The 20752-nt window shown below is 37.7% G+C and overlaps 1 protein-coding gene across 1 annotated transcript; it reads left to right on the top strand.

Annotated features, from left to right (window-relative positions):
- Positions 1-123: 123 nt before the first annotated feature.
- Positions 124-20098, top strand: LOC134656333 (E3 ubiquitin-protein ligase RNF115-like). The gene is made up of 7 exons (XM_063511848.1): positions 124-553; positions 1046-1180; positions 6371-6429; positions 8714-8856; positions 16974-17135; positions 18414-18593; positions 19858-20098. The coding sequence occupies exons 1-7, from the start codon at positions 470-472 to the stop codon at positions 20082-20084; spliced, it is 990 nt and encodes a 329-aa protein (XP_063367918.1). The 5' UTR covers positions 124-469; the 3' UTR covers positions 20085-20098.
- Positions 20099-20752: the final 654 nt, after the last annotated feature.

Genomic DNA, 20752 nt, shown 5'->3' with positions numbered 1-20752 from the left:
ATTTCACAAGAAATTAAAGTAATTTGATGATAATTTATTTTAAGTGAACCGTCCCAAGGAGAGAAATCTAATGTATAAATATATGACAAAATATAATTTATTTATCATCACATTTTTCTTAATAATATCACCATAGACTAGCAATGTAGCCATTATGTAAGCAAATAAAAAAGTAGTGCATATTTTTCAACATGTATCATCCTTCTCTTTTACTCTTATACAAATTACGTATGTATCAGTAGCGCCATTATAGAACATCGAGTGACTTTTTTTTTACGTAGTGTTCATGACTATAATCAGCCAACCTCTATAGTCCATCACTTTTCATCAATTCAAAAAAAGTTGGACTGTGCATGTCTCAGAAAAATGGCGATTGATAAATTTTTGTTCATTATTTGAAAGTACAGTCCTAGGATATACAATAAAATCGTTTATTATCTGGTTGTAAAGCTGTGAACAAAACCAGGGAATGGCTGACGCTGTGGTGGAGCGGAGACCTCCCGCTCGCTTCTTTTGCCACAGGTGTAACATAGAATTTGAGGATGTTTTGCAGGTAAAATCAATAGTAAAGTTATTATTACCATTGTATTCTGTTCTACATCCATATCGCCTCGTCCGGGGCTTGTAGCAGTACCGGCCAAGGTCATTGAACGCATATCCGATTGTTATTTTGTCGGTAAAGTCAACATGGTTGTGCGAGTAACGTCTGCAAATCCTCGCAGGCAGGTCCCTGCACCTGCTGAAACAACTAAGCCACTGGTCTCTTTAAATGCCGGAACAGAGTTATCACAATCGATATCATAATTGTTGGAAAAATTCATCATGTTGGAATGTCAATACTCAATAAAAACTATTTATGGATATAGATAGAAAGAAGTTCAGAACATCTTTTTCTAGTTAGAACTGCAACATTAAAACCGTCATATCATATTAGGATTATATTGGAAGGAATGGAAATAAAATGAAAATAATGTGAATTGTTTATTGTAACTGCTAGTTTCCTTTTTTTTTAATGTTATTTTAACAAAATTATGTTGCTTTTCAGGATTACAGATGTCCATATTGTGCGAGTGGGTTCATTGAACAGCTTGAGAGTGAGGCAGAGGGCTCGGCACTCTCCGGAGATGACTTCAGTGATGCAGACATGAGCAATTTAGATGATTCAGACGATACACATCAAGTATGACCAAATCTTACTGATTATTTTCCTTGCAGGACTTTCTCAAAGTCTACAAGGTAAACTTAGCAATTAAGATTAAACAAACATAACTAGTACACACAGTGGTGGCCCTAGCAATTTCTTTAGGTGGTGCAGGTACTGATTTTGTCAAGTAAGTCCTTTCGGCTGGTTGGCGCCCAATTCTTTCAGAACTGCCAAAGTCCACAGTTCCACATGTTGCACCACCCTAGGGTGGCTCCTGATTACACAGAGTTCTGAGATAGGAATCTAAATATAGATATAACTACCATGCAATACAGTAAACACAAATAGATAATCCTATTCTCAAACAGTATATGGTTATTATTCCTATTATCATAATTTAATTAAGATTTCTACTCATATGTGGCCTTTAAAATTCTATGCTCTCAAACAGGAAATTAACACTATCAGTGCCAAGCTTCCCATTTTCAGTATAAAATGAACCCGTCTAGCGGGCTCTTGGCACTGAAAGTGTTAATTGACACAGGAATACCAAGAATTTTCTAGAAATATGTTAATATTAAAAGAACATGACATTCATTATTATTATGAAAATATAAACATACCTACACTTGCCAATCTACCCACAATATATCACATAATAACAGGTCCATGCTTTCTGTTATCAGTAAGTAACAGAAAATAAATACATACCTAACCACAGTTCCTTATCTATCATACATATGCATGTTTGCATTTTCTTTGCCTAATTGAATATTATTGCCATTTCTGAAGAAACTGGATTTGAGTCAACATCAAAGGTATGTTTACATTATTCGCCTTATTACCAAGGAGTGAGGTGCAAAAGTGTAAACATATCTTTGATGTCGACTGTATACAATTTTTAAGGTATGTCTGTGGCAGAGATGGGCATTAATCGATTAATTTTTTAGTTAACTAATCAATCTATTAAAAATATCAATCATCATTTTTTAATCGCGATTAATTTAGTTGCGATAAAATTAGTTGTGAGAATGTACAACTAACAACTAAATTAGTTTTAGTTTCAATCGACTAAATTTCACGGTTAAATCTATATTAAAACTATGTCATCGCTGGTTTTTGCATTTTTTATTTAACTTGCAATATGTAACTAAAAGTTGGTATGTATGTACATTGGAGGTACTCGTATGTTGTACCTGTGTTGGTTTGGGTAGAATCATGCAGCTTTTTTCGAAGCAGATACCTTCAACCGATTGAGCTAAAATTATGTATACACGTTTAATTTGAAATGCTTGAATGACAATGTAATATTATGGGCAATAATATAACGATATATGTGTAGTATATATCGTTATATTATGGATACAGGTAACGATAAATAGCGAAAAACTGCAATGTTTACAAGTCGCAAACAATAATGTAGATTGGTAATACTTAAGTTGTACACGATACTGAGTAAATCTTAGACAAAAAAATTATCATTATTATGCTGTCGCTATCAATAATAAAACTCTTTTTAGTGTCACGCGGCGACAAAACAATGGGATAATCCTACTTACCTGGAAGTTGTTTATTGCATTTTAAAGCAAGTGCCGACGCATTTTCTAAAAAAACCACGTTCTATTTATTGCATGAGACATCTGCATGTTGTTTATTATCTATGCGGTCTAATTTGTTTTCAACGTGTGGTCATTAAAAATATTTCAACCTCTTTGTAAAGAACTCTCAGCGTGAACTATTGTACATTTTCCTTGCGTCATTCTACATTCAAATATATCAATCAACATACATATTTTATTTATTAGGGCTATTGCCAATATATTGAAGCGGTAGCAAATTGATCGATCAGGCTACTCGATGTAAGACTCATACTTCATAAATTCATACTCATAGATGGTTTGAGGTCTCTAGGTCATATTATATTATATATTGAACATGTTGTCATGAATCATTTTAGATTCTAGGTGCTTATTTCGGAAATTTTATTTACCCTTAGATAAGAGAAATTTTACACTCCATAAAAATGGTCAAAATATCGCAAGTAACACATGTGCTATTTCATTTTTATACATGCGTTAAGATCTCCTAATCTGCTGGCTGTCAACATAGCCATACCGAAGTTTTCCATTTAATTTGCTTCTAACATTAGTCGCGGAAAAAATAGTCTAACTAATTAGTCGATTACAAAAATTAGTTGTCCGTAATCAATCGGCAACTAATTTAGTTGCAACTAAATTAGTTGCACTCTATACAACTACGATTGATCAGTCGTCGTTTTCAATCGTCAGTCGCAATTAATTCTTTTAGTCTTAATCGTTAATCGTTAGTCGATTACATTTTGCCCATCTCTGGTCTGTGGCATCATAGCTCGCAAACAGATGAACCAACTTGAGAGCATTTTTTTAACCAAATTCTTGTCTGTCAAGTTCATACTATATTTAAGTTGTCAGGTTTTTTTTAAATTTCAAAATTGTATTTATCTAAAGTTCAATTTGTTCAAAATTTTCATTGTAATTAGTATGAGTGTGAACTAGGGCATCGAAATATTGTAATTGAATTATGAATAAATTTAAACTCTCCAACTAAACAAAAGTAAGCAAGGAAAGTTAAAAAGTCTGTCAGTTCTACCTTATAATATATGTAGGTATATTTTATTTACAGTTTATAAACTTATTTTAATTTTGACTTATTACTGACAAACTCATAAACAATTTATTTAATTTCAAGGCATACAGACAACATATTTGTTTTGGTCGTTTTAAAATGTCCCTCATTTTGTAGTATAGATGCATTCAAAATTAGATTTCGTAAAGTCCGGAACGACATTCCGAATGTTTGAGCATTGTAGTTTGACACATGGGGCCCACATATTGGTCACGGACACGTGACCTTGAGAGGACAGCGACCGCTCCGTTACGCGAATAACTTGACTGATTGACTCATGCTAATATGGACCAAGTTGGTCGAAAATGGATCTTATCTCTTTGCAATAAAATTTGTCAATGAGAAATTCCTCGTTGTTAATAATATGATATGATCTTAAAACTTAGTTGAGTACATAGTAAAAAAACATTAGCGGTTCGGTGTGTGGGTTACACCCATTACCCACTATTCCTTAATAACTTAGTCGGCTGTGAACCTACTCCATACTATGTAATGAAGGGTAGGTCGTACGACGTTCGTAACTATGTAGTTAATGGGACTTATCGAACGGGAATTACTCGTAATAGGGTAAACTCCTGTTATTGATTTTCATTGTTCTAGTCTAGAATCTAGAGGGCTTGGTATAAGTTCTCACGTATTCATTACCTTTCACATAGCGTCTTGTGTTGTCTATTAGTTCTCTACCACTACACAATGTATGATTAGACAGTTTGAGTTATAAAATCAATCGACACTTCATTCACCAAAATCGGCTCGTAAGTAAGTCTTCACTACAATGGAACACGACTTGATTTCTATTCAGTATTCAAATAGGAGAAAAAAGTGTCCCAAAATTTCCATACATTTTTCGTTTTTTCCATTCCGTTACCGTCATATAAAGTCTATGAAAAATGTACGTGTTTGGGTGGCTGCCGTTCCTCAAGCAACAGTGCGGCAGCTGACGTTCACAAGGGTTCATTACATTACACATCGCCCTTAACCGCTTTACGAGTTACCTATCGCCTGAGATGCGATGACTGACGAAATTTGCGCCTGGCACGCGGTCAATCATATCATGAATTAAATACAAGACCTCTGAACTTCTGAAGACCTAAAAGCGTGTGCGTTTCAGGGTGATTATATCCTAATGGATATATCTTATCTTATCTTATTATTTTCGGGGGCCCTTACGGATACATTTCGACCCATAGGGATCTTTTGTGCAATTACCCCCTCTATATATCTTAATATTCTTAATATAAACGGGTCAATCAACTATTTCTTGTTGTTATTCTGTCCCATCTGCGAGGAGACAATAGTAGCATAGATTGTTAGAAGAACTGCTGTACCATGTTCTACTAACATGCTCAGTAGATGTCCCATTATGGAAAGGTCTTATAACTACCATAAAATTCAAGTTTGGTTCATTTAAATACGTAAAACCTAGAATTTTAAGAGTGACTCAGGAGACCGTAACCATAGCAACGTGTGACAACAAAAAGTTGATTAACCCATATAGTGACGGCCTAATTACTATATAAAGTTTTCTCTATTCTAAAAACTTTCAGTTTGCACCACGTAAGTCCACCTATGGTCAGATAAGCGTGTTTAATACAACTAGTACAGTCACCATCAGATTTATAGGAGCGGCCGAGGTGCTCAGAAATATCTGAACAAGTACTGTAACTCCTTGACACTAGTGTCGTGTTCAGATATTTGTCAGCACCTTGGCCGCTCCGATATATCTGATGGCGACTGTAAAAGCAACAATAGCGACAGAAGACAGACTAAAATAGTATTAGACACACCACATACCTACTGCGTAAACATTATTGTCGCGACCTTGTCTTTTGCTTATCATTTCGCATCAGGACTACGTCACTGATTAACTGATACGTTTGTTGTATGGATGCCTCAATACAATGTATCTATTTGAATTGTGTTGCCGATACAATAATGCACGACTAAAGATCTTCATGGAGTATATCTGTTGATGAATATATCTCATACCTACGTCACTTACCTACATGAAAATAACATTAGGTAACACCAAATTCCAGAAAAAAGAACCGTATTTGGGCAACTTTTTAATAACTGCCAACTCTTTTCAGTCCAGAATTCCAGATACACTGCTACTAATACCAAAGAGAAATGAGAAATTTTGCAGTCACAGTAAATTTACTGCCATCTTTCGACACAGGATTAAAACTTTTAGAACGCCATATTATGACTTTGATCCATGTTCTTTCACTGATATTGGTTCTCATGATTTTCTGAGGCTTTATTTATCTTATACACTTCATAGATTTTTGCTAATATACTGCCTGTGTTTTGAGTTTGAGTCGCATAGATGTTATTGCCACCTAACTTATTTTTGGGACGTACCTAAACGATTGTATTGTAGCCTGTACGTCTTTGCACGTTTTTCAAGTCCTTCCTTCTCGAGATTTTTAATGTGTAGATAGGTACTCAAGCTCAATGTGGTTGTTCTTTTTACTATAAGGCCACGTTTTGAGCGCATTAGAGTTAAACAAGTGAATATACGTGTGTATATGTTACTAATACTATCGTATGTACTTGCAGAGCGCCAGCCACCCGATGCTGAGTGACTTGGCGTTTCTTATGTCAGGAGGGCGACACCGGTAAGCGTTACATAACACCTTACATTAAACAGAATTTCATTAGCCGGGTCCACACAGAGCGAGCATACGCGCAAGGCAATTTCCTTGCGCCCAAAACGGCCAGTGTAGACGTGCCTCGGCCGAGGCAATGCGGCCAAGGCACGTCTTCTACACTGGCCGTTTTGATTTCTTGCTCTCCGAAGTGTGTAAATGTTTAATTCTCTCTCGAATTTAAACTGTTGTGAGACATACTAACATTGAATAATTTCACGGACATTTTTTATGTCGCGCGAGTGACTAAAAACAAGTGAGTCTAAACCGTAAAATTATTCAATGTGTAAATGTTCTTTAGGTGCGTCCAGATCTGGTGAATGCGCATTACGGTACTGCATGCGCCCTGTAAATCTTTTTTACGCGAACAGTTGCATTGCATTCGTAGCGTTTTCGCCTATAAGGTTGGCAAAGTCAAAGGTTTGCATAGATGGCGCCAGCATAGGTTTTACCTGTTTGTCCTATGAGATTTGTCTTAAAGGGTCCGTCTGTCTCATCCAGGTCCAGGCCACAAAGTTGCAAATAAACAAGAATTTGACAAAAAGAGATTGACAGGTAAAACCTACGCTAGCGCCATTTGTAAAATACTTCAACCGGTCAACCCCATTATGGACGCACCTTTTCGAGCCCAGGGGGGTTTCTCAAAACCTTGCAACTTGTGATACAAGTGGAAGTCCCTTTCTAACAATTAAAGCTGTCAAAAAGTGACGTCCGCTTGTATCACAAGTTACATTTATTTAATCGTATGGCATGCATGATTCCTTCCGATGTCGCCCTTCTCCAGGATGACATTGAAAGGCTTAGTAAATGGTGTTCAGAAAATGGTATGTCTCTTAATGCCAAAAAATGCTCCTCTATTAGTTTTACTCGTAAGATCAATATAGTTTCTTCGTCATATCATATCGCTGGTGAATGTCTTCCTAAGGTGCAAACCATACGTGACCTAGGAATTATCTTTGATACAAAACTTACATTCGTTCCTCACATCGATGCAATAGTAAAAAAAGCTTCATGTATGTTAGGATTCGTCATAAGAAATGGAAAGGTATTTCGTAGGATACAAACCAAAAAACTTCTCTATTATAGTCTAGTATGTAGTCACCTAGAGTATGGTAGTATCGTCTGGCGACCACATTATGCAACTCATTGTCTTCGGATTGAAAGATTGCAAAAAAGATTTATGTGGCACCTTGCTCGATCGGTAGGTCTTGCGAAAAGATCTTTCTCTTATAAGGATAGGTTAAAACATTTTAAAATGTTATCTCTTGAGAACCGTAGAGATTTACTAGATTTAAAATTTCTCACTAAGCTTATAAGAAACAGTATAGATTGTCCACAACTCTTGAGTAGCTTTCGTTTCTCTGTACCTAGAAGAATACCGCGTTTTGCTATCAAACCAATGTCTCGCCCTCAGCGCCGAACTGTGTTAGGGTCAAACTCCCCAGTACCACGCTTGAGCAATTTACTCAATAGATATAGTGATAACCGATAATGAGCTTTCGCGAGTGCAGCCCAACAATCGGTATTGGAAAAGGTCACATCACTATACCGCGGCGAGGACTGACGGATGAGCATCGCCGCAATGGCGGCGTCGTAGTAGAGTTTCCCGAGTTATGTCTGTTTTATAGTATTAAATCCTTTATTTGATGATGATTGGTGTTTTAGTTTAACAGTAGTAACAGGTTTGATGTTCACTTTGACTCTCTGACAAAAATTAGAAATTTATTCATTAGTAGTTAGTATATTTAGTTTTAATTCCATATTTAGTTAATACCTACTTAACCAGTCTACATCGTGGTTGCGCTTTGCTCCTTATTCTATAGTAATAAGGTGTTCAAATGTGTCGGCTTTGTTGTTGAATTTGCTTTTTTAATTTTTGCATGTGGTGTTTACCAGTAATTAGTTATACATTCAGCATGTTATTTAAGTTTGTATTGATGTACTTAAGCCTCAATGTAATAACTGTTGGTGAACCTTAAAATAAAATAAAAATAAAATAAAATGATTAGGCAATCAGAGTACAGCTTTGAGGTTGCTAAGCCAGGCAACTACGTCGGGTGTCAGGGCATCCAGATCCTCAGCTGGGCCAGGATAGGAGTGAAGAGGGCAGCGCCGTATTCCTTCTATGTTCAGTTGCAGGATGCGTACCGAGGGTCCGACATCCCTTGTTCTAAGACTCAAAGGAGTACACTTTTTTAACAAGTTACAAGCTTTTGATAAATGGGCCCCTGTTCTGATGAGGATGTGTTTACAGCGGCGGCGGGCGGCCGGAGACCCTACTGGAGCAGCTGGTGTATTCCATCAGCGGCAGCGGCCCGCTGGGCGGCGCTGCCGTCACCGCAGGCGCGCCCTTCGTGCTCGTCGGAGCGCCCGGCGATTACGTGTTCGGCGGGGAGGGTGAGTCAACCTGGCTACTGGCTATACCCTCCTAAAGTGTCATTCAATAGAACTTGCTAACTATGTAAACAAAAGTTACTAGTAAATTGACATTCAGTGTCAATTTTACTATGGCGGTTTGTTTACATAGGTAGCAAGTTCTATTGAATGACACTTTAAGGCCCAAGGTCCTACCCATAGTACTTATTAACTTCCTTATTCAGACCCAGCTCCTACAACAATTGTGTAGTCATAGCGTACAACGGTCCTACCCCATTAAAACCCATTTCAAATTTTGCGCTTATCGAAATTGGCGTGTACGAACTTCTAAAGGACTGTTTTGTTTTGTCTGTGAGCCCTTTAACAAGTTCGGAAAAAAAAATCAAAGTGCTGTACAAGGTGCTGTATAAGTACAATAACATTAAAAAGTCTTTTAAGTACTTGGGTCTGAATGAGTATAAAACAATAGTACTACTGGTAGGACTACGGGCCGTACTGACTACATACTCAATTTTTCGTTGGGCCTTAGGAGGATACAGTGGTTTAGTTGTTTGACCATACTCTTAGCGCCACTTGCACCATTCCACTAACCCGGGGTTAACCGGTTAAACCATGGTTACCAGTACAATTTGACACCGAGTCAATGGTTTAACCGCTTAACCCCGGGTTAGTGGGATGGTGCAAGTGGCCCTTAAGGGGTGATAATGGTGATATGTAGCTCGTACTGAACAACTGTTACCTGTCATTGTCTGAGAATATGTCTGCGAGCCACATTAGGGCATTTCATAATCCTGATAAGAGTTGCTGATGGAGTGGCTATTGCCGGATACGGCAAGGAGGATTGATGATGATGCGTCTAATTGCCACGACTCTATTCAAACATTTTGTAAGGGCCGCGGCAATTAGACCGCAGACACATTTTTTGAGAATGACCCTTCCCATGGAGCCAACCCGAAAACGCACCCCTCAGTACTCTGACCTTACTAGGACAGACATAACAAAATCACCCTGTAGGTATAGACAGAGATGTGAAAAATACTTTATAAAAAGTATTTAAATACAAAATACAAATACTTTCTTGATATACTATTTCAAATGCAAAATACAAAATAGTTTTTGAATTTGTATTTAAAATACAAAATACGAAATAGGTATTTTCAAAATACTTTTTAAAAATACAAATACTTTGCGATAAAAGGTACTCTGAATAGTGAATACCTAGTCTGTATTAAAAAGTAGGTATTACTCAGAATATCCGAATTGAAAAGACTCTCTTTATTCTTTGAAAACAGTGTGTCAATCAGTCCTCTATCTAAAGTGCAAATTTCTAGTTGTTTGCTCATATTAACCGGAAGGATGGATGGATGATGGTTTATAACGAACAATTTTTAAAAGCATTAATTTAGATTTGTAATGTTTTACAGCTAGTATAATGCCTCTCGTTAGTGTGATGAAAACGTCTCGTTTGTGTTTCATCAGGGCAGAAAAGTTTGTTCTCCTCTCGTAAATTGAAACCCTCGCAACACTTAAGATTCCACTTTTTTAATGATGAGCGACGTTACTAAACAGATTCAACAGTTCCATGTTAAAAGAATGAGAGAGTTGCCAGGATTGTAAGTTGTAACATCAGAAGAGATTGTAACTCCTACCAACATTACCTACTATAAAGTATTTTGTATTTTGAAAATAGAAAATAGGTCTCAAAAACTATTTCAAATAAAATACAAAATAGTTTTCTTCAAAAGGTATTTAAATACAAAATACAAAATAGGTATTTTGCATTTTGTATTTGCATTTTAAATACAAGTATTTCAAATAAGTCACATCTCTGGGTATAGATGACTCGCCGTCAACGCAGAGCATCCTCGGGAGCTCTGGTGACGTCACGACAGGAACACATTACTACCATTGTACACACAGTTACGGACTGCTTGTGTTAAGTGTCTGCTAAAGTCTCCGTCAATAGAACTTGCTAACTATGTAAACAAACCGCCATATTGAAATTGTCTCTGAATGATGAATTTACTAGTGATGGGCAAGACTCTTACTTATTACTTTACTAATGTCAACCCATATCGAATAATAAAATACCAAAAGACAAAACAAGTAGTTACTTATTTTTAATTTGTTTAATCACGATCAGAAGACAAATTGGTACTTAAGAATGATGTATTGATGTATTTTACAACCGCGGCGGTAGGTACAGAACGTGTGTTGGGTAGTGTGTAGCGGGTTTATATCACAAACTTTAGTCGCAACACTACCCATCATAGACAATTGTAGAATTTAAAAGAAACAAAAACGTCATTCCATCAGGACCTAATAACCTAACTTATGTAACCATTTTAAACTTTTAATTAAATATCCAAGATACAGTTATATATGTATGTATTTTACGGAACGGACCGTTTCAATAGTGTATATGTGTATGGTTTCAATGGGGTTTGATGAGGTGGTATGAAAATTCAAAGAGAAACAGTGATAAAACAAAGTTACGTTGTTTGTTTACATAGTTAGCAAGTTCTATTGACGAAGACTTTACAATGATCTAAATGAACAGCTTAAGGTGACGGTAGAGGTGGGTAAAATTTCAGATTCTGTCAATTTACCCCATTTCACACAGAAGCGCACTTCACGCACACTACCTCACTTTACTGGGACAGGTCATTGACCCATCAAGTTTTTTTAAGATAGCGTTTTGAGTTTAGTGTTAACCACTGACCTCTTTTGAGGAACAGAAACTGTAAAAACGTTCCATTGAAAGAAGAAAGAGAAACAATACATTAAATCTTGCTCTCCTTGTCTGTTCATGTCACACGTGACGTATTTAAATTCTAATTTAATTCATTTGATTGTTAACTATTTTCTGCATATTATGGCTTTGTCGAGATACGCGTTTTGTAAAGTTAAACCGAATAAACCCAGATGTCATTAAGTCAGATGTAAAATGTTATTTACTACTCTATACGGTTATTCATAAGGCGAAAAATCAATTCAATTAAAAATTTAAATAAATAAAGTTTCGGCAGGGTGGAAATTTAATTAAGGCCGACAAAATAAAATTTAATAATATATGTCGGCTGATGTACCCCTAAGATCTTTACAGATTTACTTGTACGAGTATCGTATATTCGCTATTTATTTTGCTATTAAATTTATAAAATTAAAATAAATAATTAAATATTATACTGGCATTCCACCGCTATTATTTCAGTGCTGAACTGATTATCTTCGATCGTAGCCTTGATGATGTAGTTGTACTTACACTTACGGCGGTAGGAGCGGCAATGAACCCCGCGCAGCGTAGAACGAGAGGTGCGTTGGGATAAGTGCATATACATATAATTCTTCGTGCGTCTGTCTGTCTGTCCGTCCGTCTGTCACAGTCTATTTTCTCCGAAACTACTGGACCAATTCAGTTGAAATTTGGCACACATATGTAAATTTGGCACACAAATGTAAATTTGTGACCCAAAGATGGACGTGTAACGTAAATAAAATGTATTTTAGAGAATTTGTAATACGGTAGCCATTTTTGGGGGGGGGGGGGGGTAAATGAAAAAATGAAAAAATATGTTTTTAAACTATATAGTGTTACATTTCAAATAAAAGAGCTCATTGTAAGAATCTCAAAGATATATTTTTTTTATAATTTTAGGATTAATAGTTCAGCAGTTATTCATGAAAATAGGCAAAAAATGATCATTCTCCGCCCACTTTCTCCGAAACAACTGGAACAACAAAATTTTGAAAAAAATACACAAAGTAGTTCTTTACCTATATATGTCAGGAAAATCTATAAGAAATGTGCAGTCAAGCGTGAGACAGACTTAATATACGGAACCCTTAGAATGCGAGTCCGACTCGCACTTGTTTTTGTTTAGCTCTTATTAGGTTTAAGGAGTTTTATGAGTGAAAAAAGAAGTTTTTTGTTTTATGTGCCCGCGTTATTGCCGATCGATTGTGTTTTAAACGATAATTAGACAAAAAAACTTGTTTTTCACCCAACGAATATAGATCCCCATGACACATCTTCCAAGTCGCCTTTGGATAGGCTTAATTTTAAAAATAATTGAAATAATGTTCTATATCATTCATACTTGCAAAAAAAGACTAAAAATAATTTACGTGACCAATGCTTATTATTAGTAAATATCTTACAATTTAATATCTGATATATCACACGATACAAAAAAAATGGCCGCAAAGTTAAAAGTTTATTTATTTACGTTACTAGTTCATCTTTGGATCACCGACTCTTTGTCATATGTGAAAAATGTGTACCAAATTTCAATTGAATTAGTCTATTAGGGGCAGACACACCAGTGATCTTAAAAGGGATTTTTTTCTTGAATGATTTGTATGTACTTACCCCAACGCACCTCACGTTCCACGCGGCGCAGCGTAATCAGTAAGTACCTAATAATTAGTGTCCGACCGAAACACAAATTTCTGTATATATAAATATTGTTGTCCTACTTGCTCCCCAACTTTTGGTCTTTGTCACATAGTTTAATTTCATAATACGAAGTACTATTTCGTATGTTTCGGCCAGGCCGATAGATTCGGCCGTTTTTTACTGAAACCGAAACTACGGCCGAAACCGAAACCGAAACCGAATCTTCGGTCGGACACTACGAATAATCACAATGGTCTTAAGTACCACAGACCCTACTGTCGCTTAAGTCCTTTATGACAATCTCTGCCTATTAGAACTTATAAAAAAAAAGATACCGAGTAATTATATCCAACTACCGAACCTGCTTACAAATTTTCTCGAGATATTTGAGAAATGTGATATGCAAAGGAGAACATTCGAACAAACGAAAGTATTTTTGCCCAAGCTGAAACGGACACCTTCGCCTACGCTCGGTCAGTGATGGTTTAGGTACAGTCAGCTGCAGGTCACCCCTGCATAGAAGATTGTATGCAGGGGTGGTACCTTTTCTCTGCAGCTGACTGTACACCTATAAAAAATTGTTGTACCTGCTGCAATTTTATACCGGTACCGTACTTTATATTTCAACAGGTATAGTACCTTCAAAACGAAGCGGTATTGATAAATAATAACGGTACCGTACCGCCTATAAATAATAATAATAATTCAGCCTATATACAGGGTGGTCCAAACCTTGACGTCCAAAAATTTTTTTTTAGATTCCTCACATCGTGGGCTATCAGAATATACCCCATGTATGTTAGCCGATTTTTCGTAGTTATCGAGTTATGATTTTTTTTACTTTTAACTTTTCATATGAAATTCCGGGGTTCCCATACAGAGTGGCTAAAAAATAACTGCATTTCCGTTGCCAGGGAGGTTTTGGGATTATACTGAGCAACTTTTACAATGGGGCCAACCCCGAAACCGCGAAAAAAAATTACCCTTCCATAGAAAATGGACTAGCCAAAATGTATAAAAAGCCAATTTTTTTTTCGCGATTTCGGGGTTGGTCCCATAATAAAAGTTGCTCAGTATAATCCCAACACCTCCCTGGCAACGGAATGCAGTTATTTTTCAGCCACTCTGTATGGGAACCCCGGAATTTCATAGGAATAAGAATAAGAATAAGAATTGTTTATTGCCACATACATGAACATAAAATAGAGTTAGAATTACTTACATAATAAAATAAAACAGTTGTTATCATATACAAAACAAAAGTGAGAAGATCTTTGTATTAGGCAAAGGGTTCCAGTCTCAGCGTGTGCCGGGCCTAGGTGCCCGGCGCTGGTTTTCAGACCGGTCCCAGACTAAGGACGGTCGGAGAATATTACCTACATAGGAAAAGTTAAAAGCTTAAAAAATCATAACTTGAAAGGTACGAAAAATCGGCTAACATACATATGGGGTACATTATGATAGCCCACGATTTTTGGACGTCACGGTTTGGACCACCCTGTATAGACAATAATCTCAACGCTAGTCCAATGCGGATTGGGGACTTCACACACAGCTTTGAATTTCTTCGCAAATGTATGCACTACGAGTATGCAGGTTTCCTCACGATGTTTCCTCCTTCACCGAAAAGCTAGTGGTAAATATCAAATGATATTTCGTACATAAGTTCCGAAAAACTTATTGGTACGAGCCAGGATACCAATGAGTTTTTCCTTACCGCTTATACCGTAAAGAAATAATGCAGTCTCTGCTTTGCACGATTATTGTGTGGACATAATTCTTATAATCACCGAAACATACATACCTCTACGCACAGAATGTCATTGAAATAAAACATTGTTTTTTATAGTAAATTAATATAACATTCGATTTATACACATAACAATAAGCAGGCCAGGCCGCAGCGATATTGGCCTGTAAGCTTCATCTCGGTCTCCAAATCCGCAAAACTCGCTGGTACTAAATGCTGGTCTTGCCGTTATTAATTATCTTGATTCTTGAAGATTATCAGAACAGCACGTTACGTAATCGCATACATAGACGGAACGAACGTCAACAAAGTAGGTGTAGACACTGCAAGTCTTTAGGTATTAAACGAATTACGCTTCGTATTAATAGATGAGTAATATTTAAATGAACATATAATATTCTCTAACATAAATACAAGATTACAATTAGTTGACATCAAAAGTCATTGACGTACAGAAGTCATATACATTTTTATAATGACGCAAAATTGATACCAGCATAATGAAAATCAATCCCAATCAGTAAAACGAGTCTTTAAACTTTTTTCATTTTAAGCGGGTTTTGAAGGAACAAGTTACTTAAATTCGATTGTAATCGTATTGTTTTAGGATAATTTACTGCTGATTTCGACCGTTACGACCCGTAAATAACAACAACTCACATTTAAAATTTGACTGGAGCTCGACGTGATTATATTTATTTACCCTATTTTATGAAATACAATTTATCTACTGGTATACATTTTCGTATGCGTATATGATGAAATGTCTTTATTAATGTCAAAAACGAGCTATAACGACGTACACGTCTGCTTCGATGCAAGGCCAACGGCCATCTGACTCGAAGAAGAGTTTTGAGTGATGTCGTCAATGTATGGAAATTATACGAAAGTTTACATTTGGGATTGAACTTCTGTGTTGTATTTGTGAGTAAAAATATAAGTAGATAATAATCTGGTAGTTTAGTTATCTAGCCTTCAAAATCCCACAACAACTCAATTACTGTCAAAGACAAAACTGTAATGCGTCTTGCTCAAACGGAACTCCATATTTTGATTTTTGGACACTTTTAGTGTCGATTTGTAGATAATTACAGGAAATAAAAAAAAATATGGCGTGAAGAGCCGGTACACGGCTTTTTCGTGAACAGATTTACGTATAATTTAATGCAGTTATTAATCATTCATTGAACAAATTGATTGCACAAAGTGAGGTCTAAATCGAAAACGTCATATACCGTCCCCTTAAATGTGACATTGACATTTTACACCAAAGTATGTGTCACTTTCTACCTACTGTTCAAATTTACCAACTTGCGCTCTGGTCGGTCTGTCACCTTGTGCTACAAACTTCAACTTGATATTGATATTTTGCGCGACCATAAAGAAATATAGTAAGACAAGAGTGCTCACTCCATACATAAGTTTTGGTACCAATAAGACTATTATTTTCATAGTCGACATCTAGCATCAAGTAGCGGAACTATCAGCTCCGCTACTTGACAATAGATGTAGCACCCAAACGAAAACTGATACCTATATGGAGTGAGCAATCTATGTATTTTTAGGGTTCCGTACCCAAAGGGTAAAAACGGGACCCTATTACTAAGACTCCGCTGTCCGTCCGTCCGTCCGTCCGTCACCAGGCTGTATCTCACGAACCGTGATAGCTAGACAGTTGAAATTTTCACAGATGATGTATTTCTGTTGCCGCTATAACAACAAATACTAAAAACAGAATAAAATAATGATTTAAGTGGGGCTCCCATACAACAAACGTGATTTTTGACCGAAGTTAAGCAACATCGGGCGGGGTCAGTACTTGGATGGGTGACCGTTTTTTTGCTTGTTTTGCTTTATTTTTGTTGATGGTGCGGAACCCTCCGTGCGCGAGTCCGACTCGCACTTGGCCGGTTTTATTTCTCTATGGCGCGACTGAACACGAGGCTCCTGTGCTGTTCCCTACTATAGTATAATAATGGCATTTGTCAGGTTTAGACGCGGTGGTGACACAGTTACTAGGACAGCTCGAGAACGCGGGGCCGCCGCCGCTGCCTCGGGAACAAATCGCCGCCATCCCCAGTGAGGCCATCACGGAAGAACAGGCCGCCGCCAACACATCATGCTCAGTGTGCTGGGAGAACTTCCAGTTCGGTGAGACTCTTGCTCACATATGTGTGCCTGGTACTTTTTAACACACTTTTATTAGGTTGACCTGGGGTCTATTTCTCGAACATTAGACTAATATTATTAGTCCACGAACTGTCAAATCGTATAGGTTACTATGTAAACACACTAATAATATTAGACTTATTAATTAGTCTAATATTGTCCGTTTGAGAAATAGGCCCCTGTATGTAACTAAATTGTAATGGAATCTTGCAAGTTAAATTTGATCCACTTCCCGGTTTCCGATTGAGCTGTAATTTTGCATACACATGTAAGTCGGGTGACAATGCAATATTATGGTACCATCGAGCTGATCTGATGATGGAGACAGGAGGTGGCCATAGGAACTCTGTGATGAAACAACGCAACCTAATTGTGTTAGGGGTTTTTAGAATTGTCTCGATGAGTATTAGTTGTCTGTCGTAAGAAAAGTACAGTCAGCGATAAAAGCGTGTAACAAAAACGAAATTTTTGCCAAAAACTTATATACATTAAGCTGTAACATTAGCAGACGTTCTGTTAATTTGTAACAGACCGCAACGTATCCTAGAAACGTCAGAACTTTCAATCTCTTGGTTAGATATTTGTATTATTTGTGTCTGGTAGTATTATCACTGTTATACCTATTCAGTGAGGTGTTAATTTGTTGAACTAGCATTGTAAAGTGAATTGTCATCGTGGTGAAACAGGTCTAGGTGGTCGAATACCCATGGCGCTCCTTAAACTTAATTAGCGTTTGCGTGTCGGACATTAAACCAATAGGGATGTTGACACATGTTGAATTTTATAACAAAATCTAGTAAAATAGATAGCAAACGAACAATTTATCACAATAATGTGGATATTAAAATAAAATATTAAAAAATTACAAAAATACAGGACCTGAAAATTTCAAAATTTAAGTTTTTTTTTAACTTCCAAAAACGATAAAAGTAAGGGTACCATTCGATTCCTTACATTTCACCAAAAAAAATATTGTATAGCAACTATATACATAAACGCAATATTTTACCGACAAAAACGCAATTTTCTTGTTTTGTCCATACTACAACGTGGGCGGTGACGTCACGGCCTCTGGCCGTTTTGTATAGGGCGTTTCGCGAGTGAAGCGCGACTGTCGGACTTTGACTACAATTTCTGACTTTTGTGTTACTTTAATGCAATGGGTCCCATATAGACATTTGATCCTAAAAACAAACCCGATCGATTGATAGCATAAAAAAAATTAGTCATGTAGCCTATTGTTTTGTTCGTCGTTTTCAGGCGAGATGGTGTCCAAGCTGCAGTGCGAGCACGTATTCCACTCGACGTGCATAGAGCCGTGGCTGCAGCTGCACGCCACGTGCCCTATCTGCCGGCGCTCGCTGCTCACGGAGGAGCCCCAAGCCGAGCCCCAAGCCGACCAGGAGCCGCCCGCGCCGCCGCCGCGGCCCAGCTCCACAAGTCAGTATTATTGTGTCTAATCTAGGTATTGCCCTGGTATTATTCGAGTTCTTTTTCTCCACATTTCACATGGGATTGGAATGATAATCGAGCGATTCGTAGATCTGCGATCGCTAAGTCTGTTAATACAAGACCCCGCCGGTTGTCGAATCCATCAAGGTTCAACTTGTTTCTCGAACGCTTACGGTGTGAAAAGTGAGTGATTTGGTGTATAAAGTGTCATTCTATGGAATTTGCTATGTAAACACCGCCATATTAAAATTGTATCTAAATGTCAATTAACTAGTGACTTTTGTTTACATAGTTAGCAAGTTCAATAGAATTACACTTTACAGGTTTTTTATTTTGATCTTTATTGTTTATTGAACTTGAGAGTTTACCGGTTGATTCTCGTTTGTTTACTCACGTCCTACCCACGAAACGTACGCTCCGAGCGTGCACGAACAATGCTGACGCCGATCGCAATGCACTATAGTTCGTTTTTTTTAGCATTAGAAATAAGGTAAACAGTCTTGATGAGTCTTTTAATTGAAAAACACATTTTAAAAATAAGTTACGGTAAATATGTAACAATTATGAATCTAATACGATCTTTTATAGTCTTCTGCTTTCATAAGTAATAGTTATTGATTTTTAAAAAGTGTTTTTCAATTAACCTGTTAGCTCCCGAGGGCTCGAATTTGCGTCAGAACGCTTATGGGTGACGTCATATCGTGGGAAATGAGGGGTGACATGAAGGGGGAAGACATGTCAAAATCGCTTGCCTTCTTTCAAGTTCTTTCTAATGCTAAAAAAGACGAACTATGGAAGTGTATGGCGTTTCGCCGATCGCAACACACTCGGAAGTGTATGGCGGTCAGGTGGAGCGTCGGGCGTGCACGGTCGGGCGTCGACCGACAGGTATAGTTTGTAGCTTTCTAATAGAGCCCGAAGGCTAATCCTATTGTCTATTGTTAAGTAAAACCGCTCGTGCCACGTGCCACAACCACTTGCATAAAAAATCGGTACTTCGGTTACTGAGTGCCGGCGAGTCGAACGCTACAGAACCAGTCTAAAATGTGTCATCGAGATGCGTAACAAAGGCGCGTTATCGGAGAGCGCACCTACACTGGTTTTTTGAGCGTCGGACTAGCCCGCGCTCAGGTGCCAAATAGAATAATTAGGACCCTTTTTTGCAGGTAAGTAGCACGTGCGGTTTTACCGAACAATAGGATAAGCCTTCGGGGTCTACTAGAAAGCTACAAACTATACGTTGTTCCTTCAGTGGTCGACTTGCCGCGGGTGCGGCTGCGGCGGCTGGCGCGGCGCCGGGCGCCGGGCGCGGCGTGGGACGCGGCCGCGGACTCGTCCTCGTCGTCAGACGCGTCCGTGACGGCGGGCGGGCTGTGGGCCGGCCCGCAGGGGGGCTCCACCTCCACCTCGTCGCTCAACTCCCCCGCCACAGACGCGTCGCGCGACAACATGTACAACATGGACATTGACTTCGACTAGGGGCGCCCCCGGCCGAGTGGATACCTGTGCAACTGTGATGCTCCCCTGGTACGTTCGAGAGACGGGCCCGAGATGTTTGCTTTCCCAGAGTAGAGAGTTCCGACGCCGAGCCGGGAAAAAAATGTTTTTGTAATCGTAAACGTTGAGATATTAAAAACTAGAAGATATACGGAACGAGATGCCCTAAGAGCACTAAAATATCCGTACAGAATTGTTTTAGCGAGCGTCCTAACAAAAAAAAAACTCGCAAAAGAAACGAACTCTTTATAATGGCGACGAAAAACTGACCTCGACCGAATACCAGCAAAAAAACCCCGAATTAGATAGAATGAAATGACTACAATTTGAATAAATATTTATGAATGCATATTTACGTAAAATATTAATTTAAAGAAACACGGCTACTAAAAACGAAAAATTTATAGTAAAAACATATGCCCCATATCCTATCGTAACAATCTATTTAACACTTTCAAATGTCAGTTTATCCTATCTAATTCTAAATATCATTTTAGATAAACAACATCCGTAATTATATGTGGATTTCTCAAACACTGCAAATGAAATGACGTCTACCTATAGTCTGTTTTTTAAAACTATTAAATACTACCATACCTACATTTTCTATGCAAGAAACGAATGAGCGTTGCATACTATTATATGTCTTA

Source organism: Cydia amplana, chromosome 18 (assembly GCF_948474715.1).
Source record: "Cydia amplana chromosome 18, ilCydAmpl1.1, whole genome shotgun sequence".
Lineage (NCBI taxonomy): Eukaryota > Metazoa > Arthropoda > Insecta > Lepidoptera > Tortricidae > Cydia > Cydia amplana.
The sequence above is the reverse complement of the archived record's forward strand: the minus strand, read 5'-3'. Positions and strand labels throughout refer to the sequence as shown.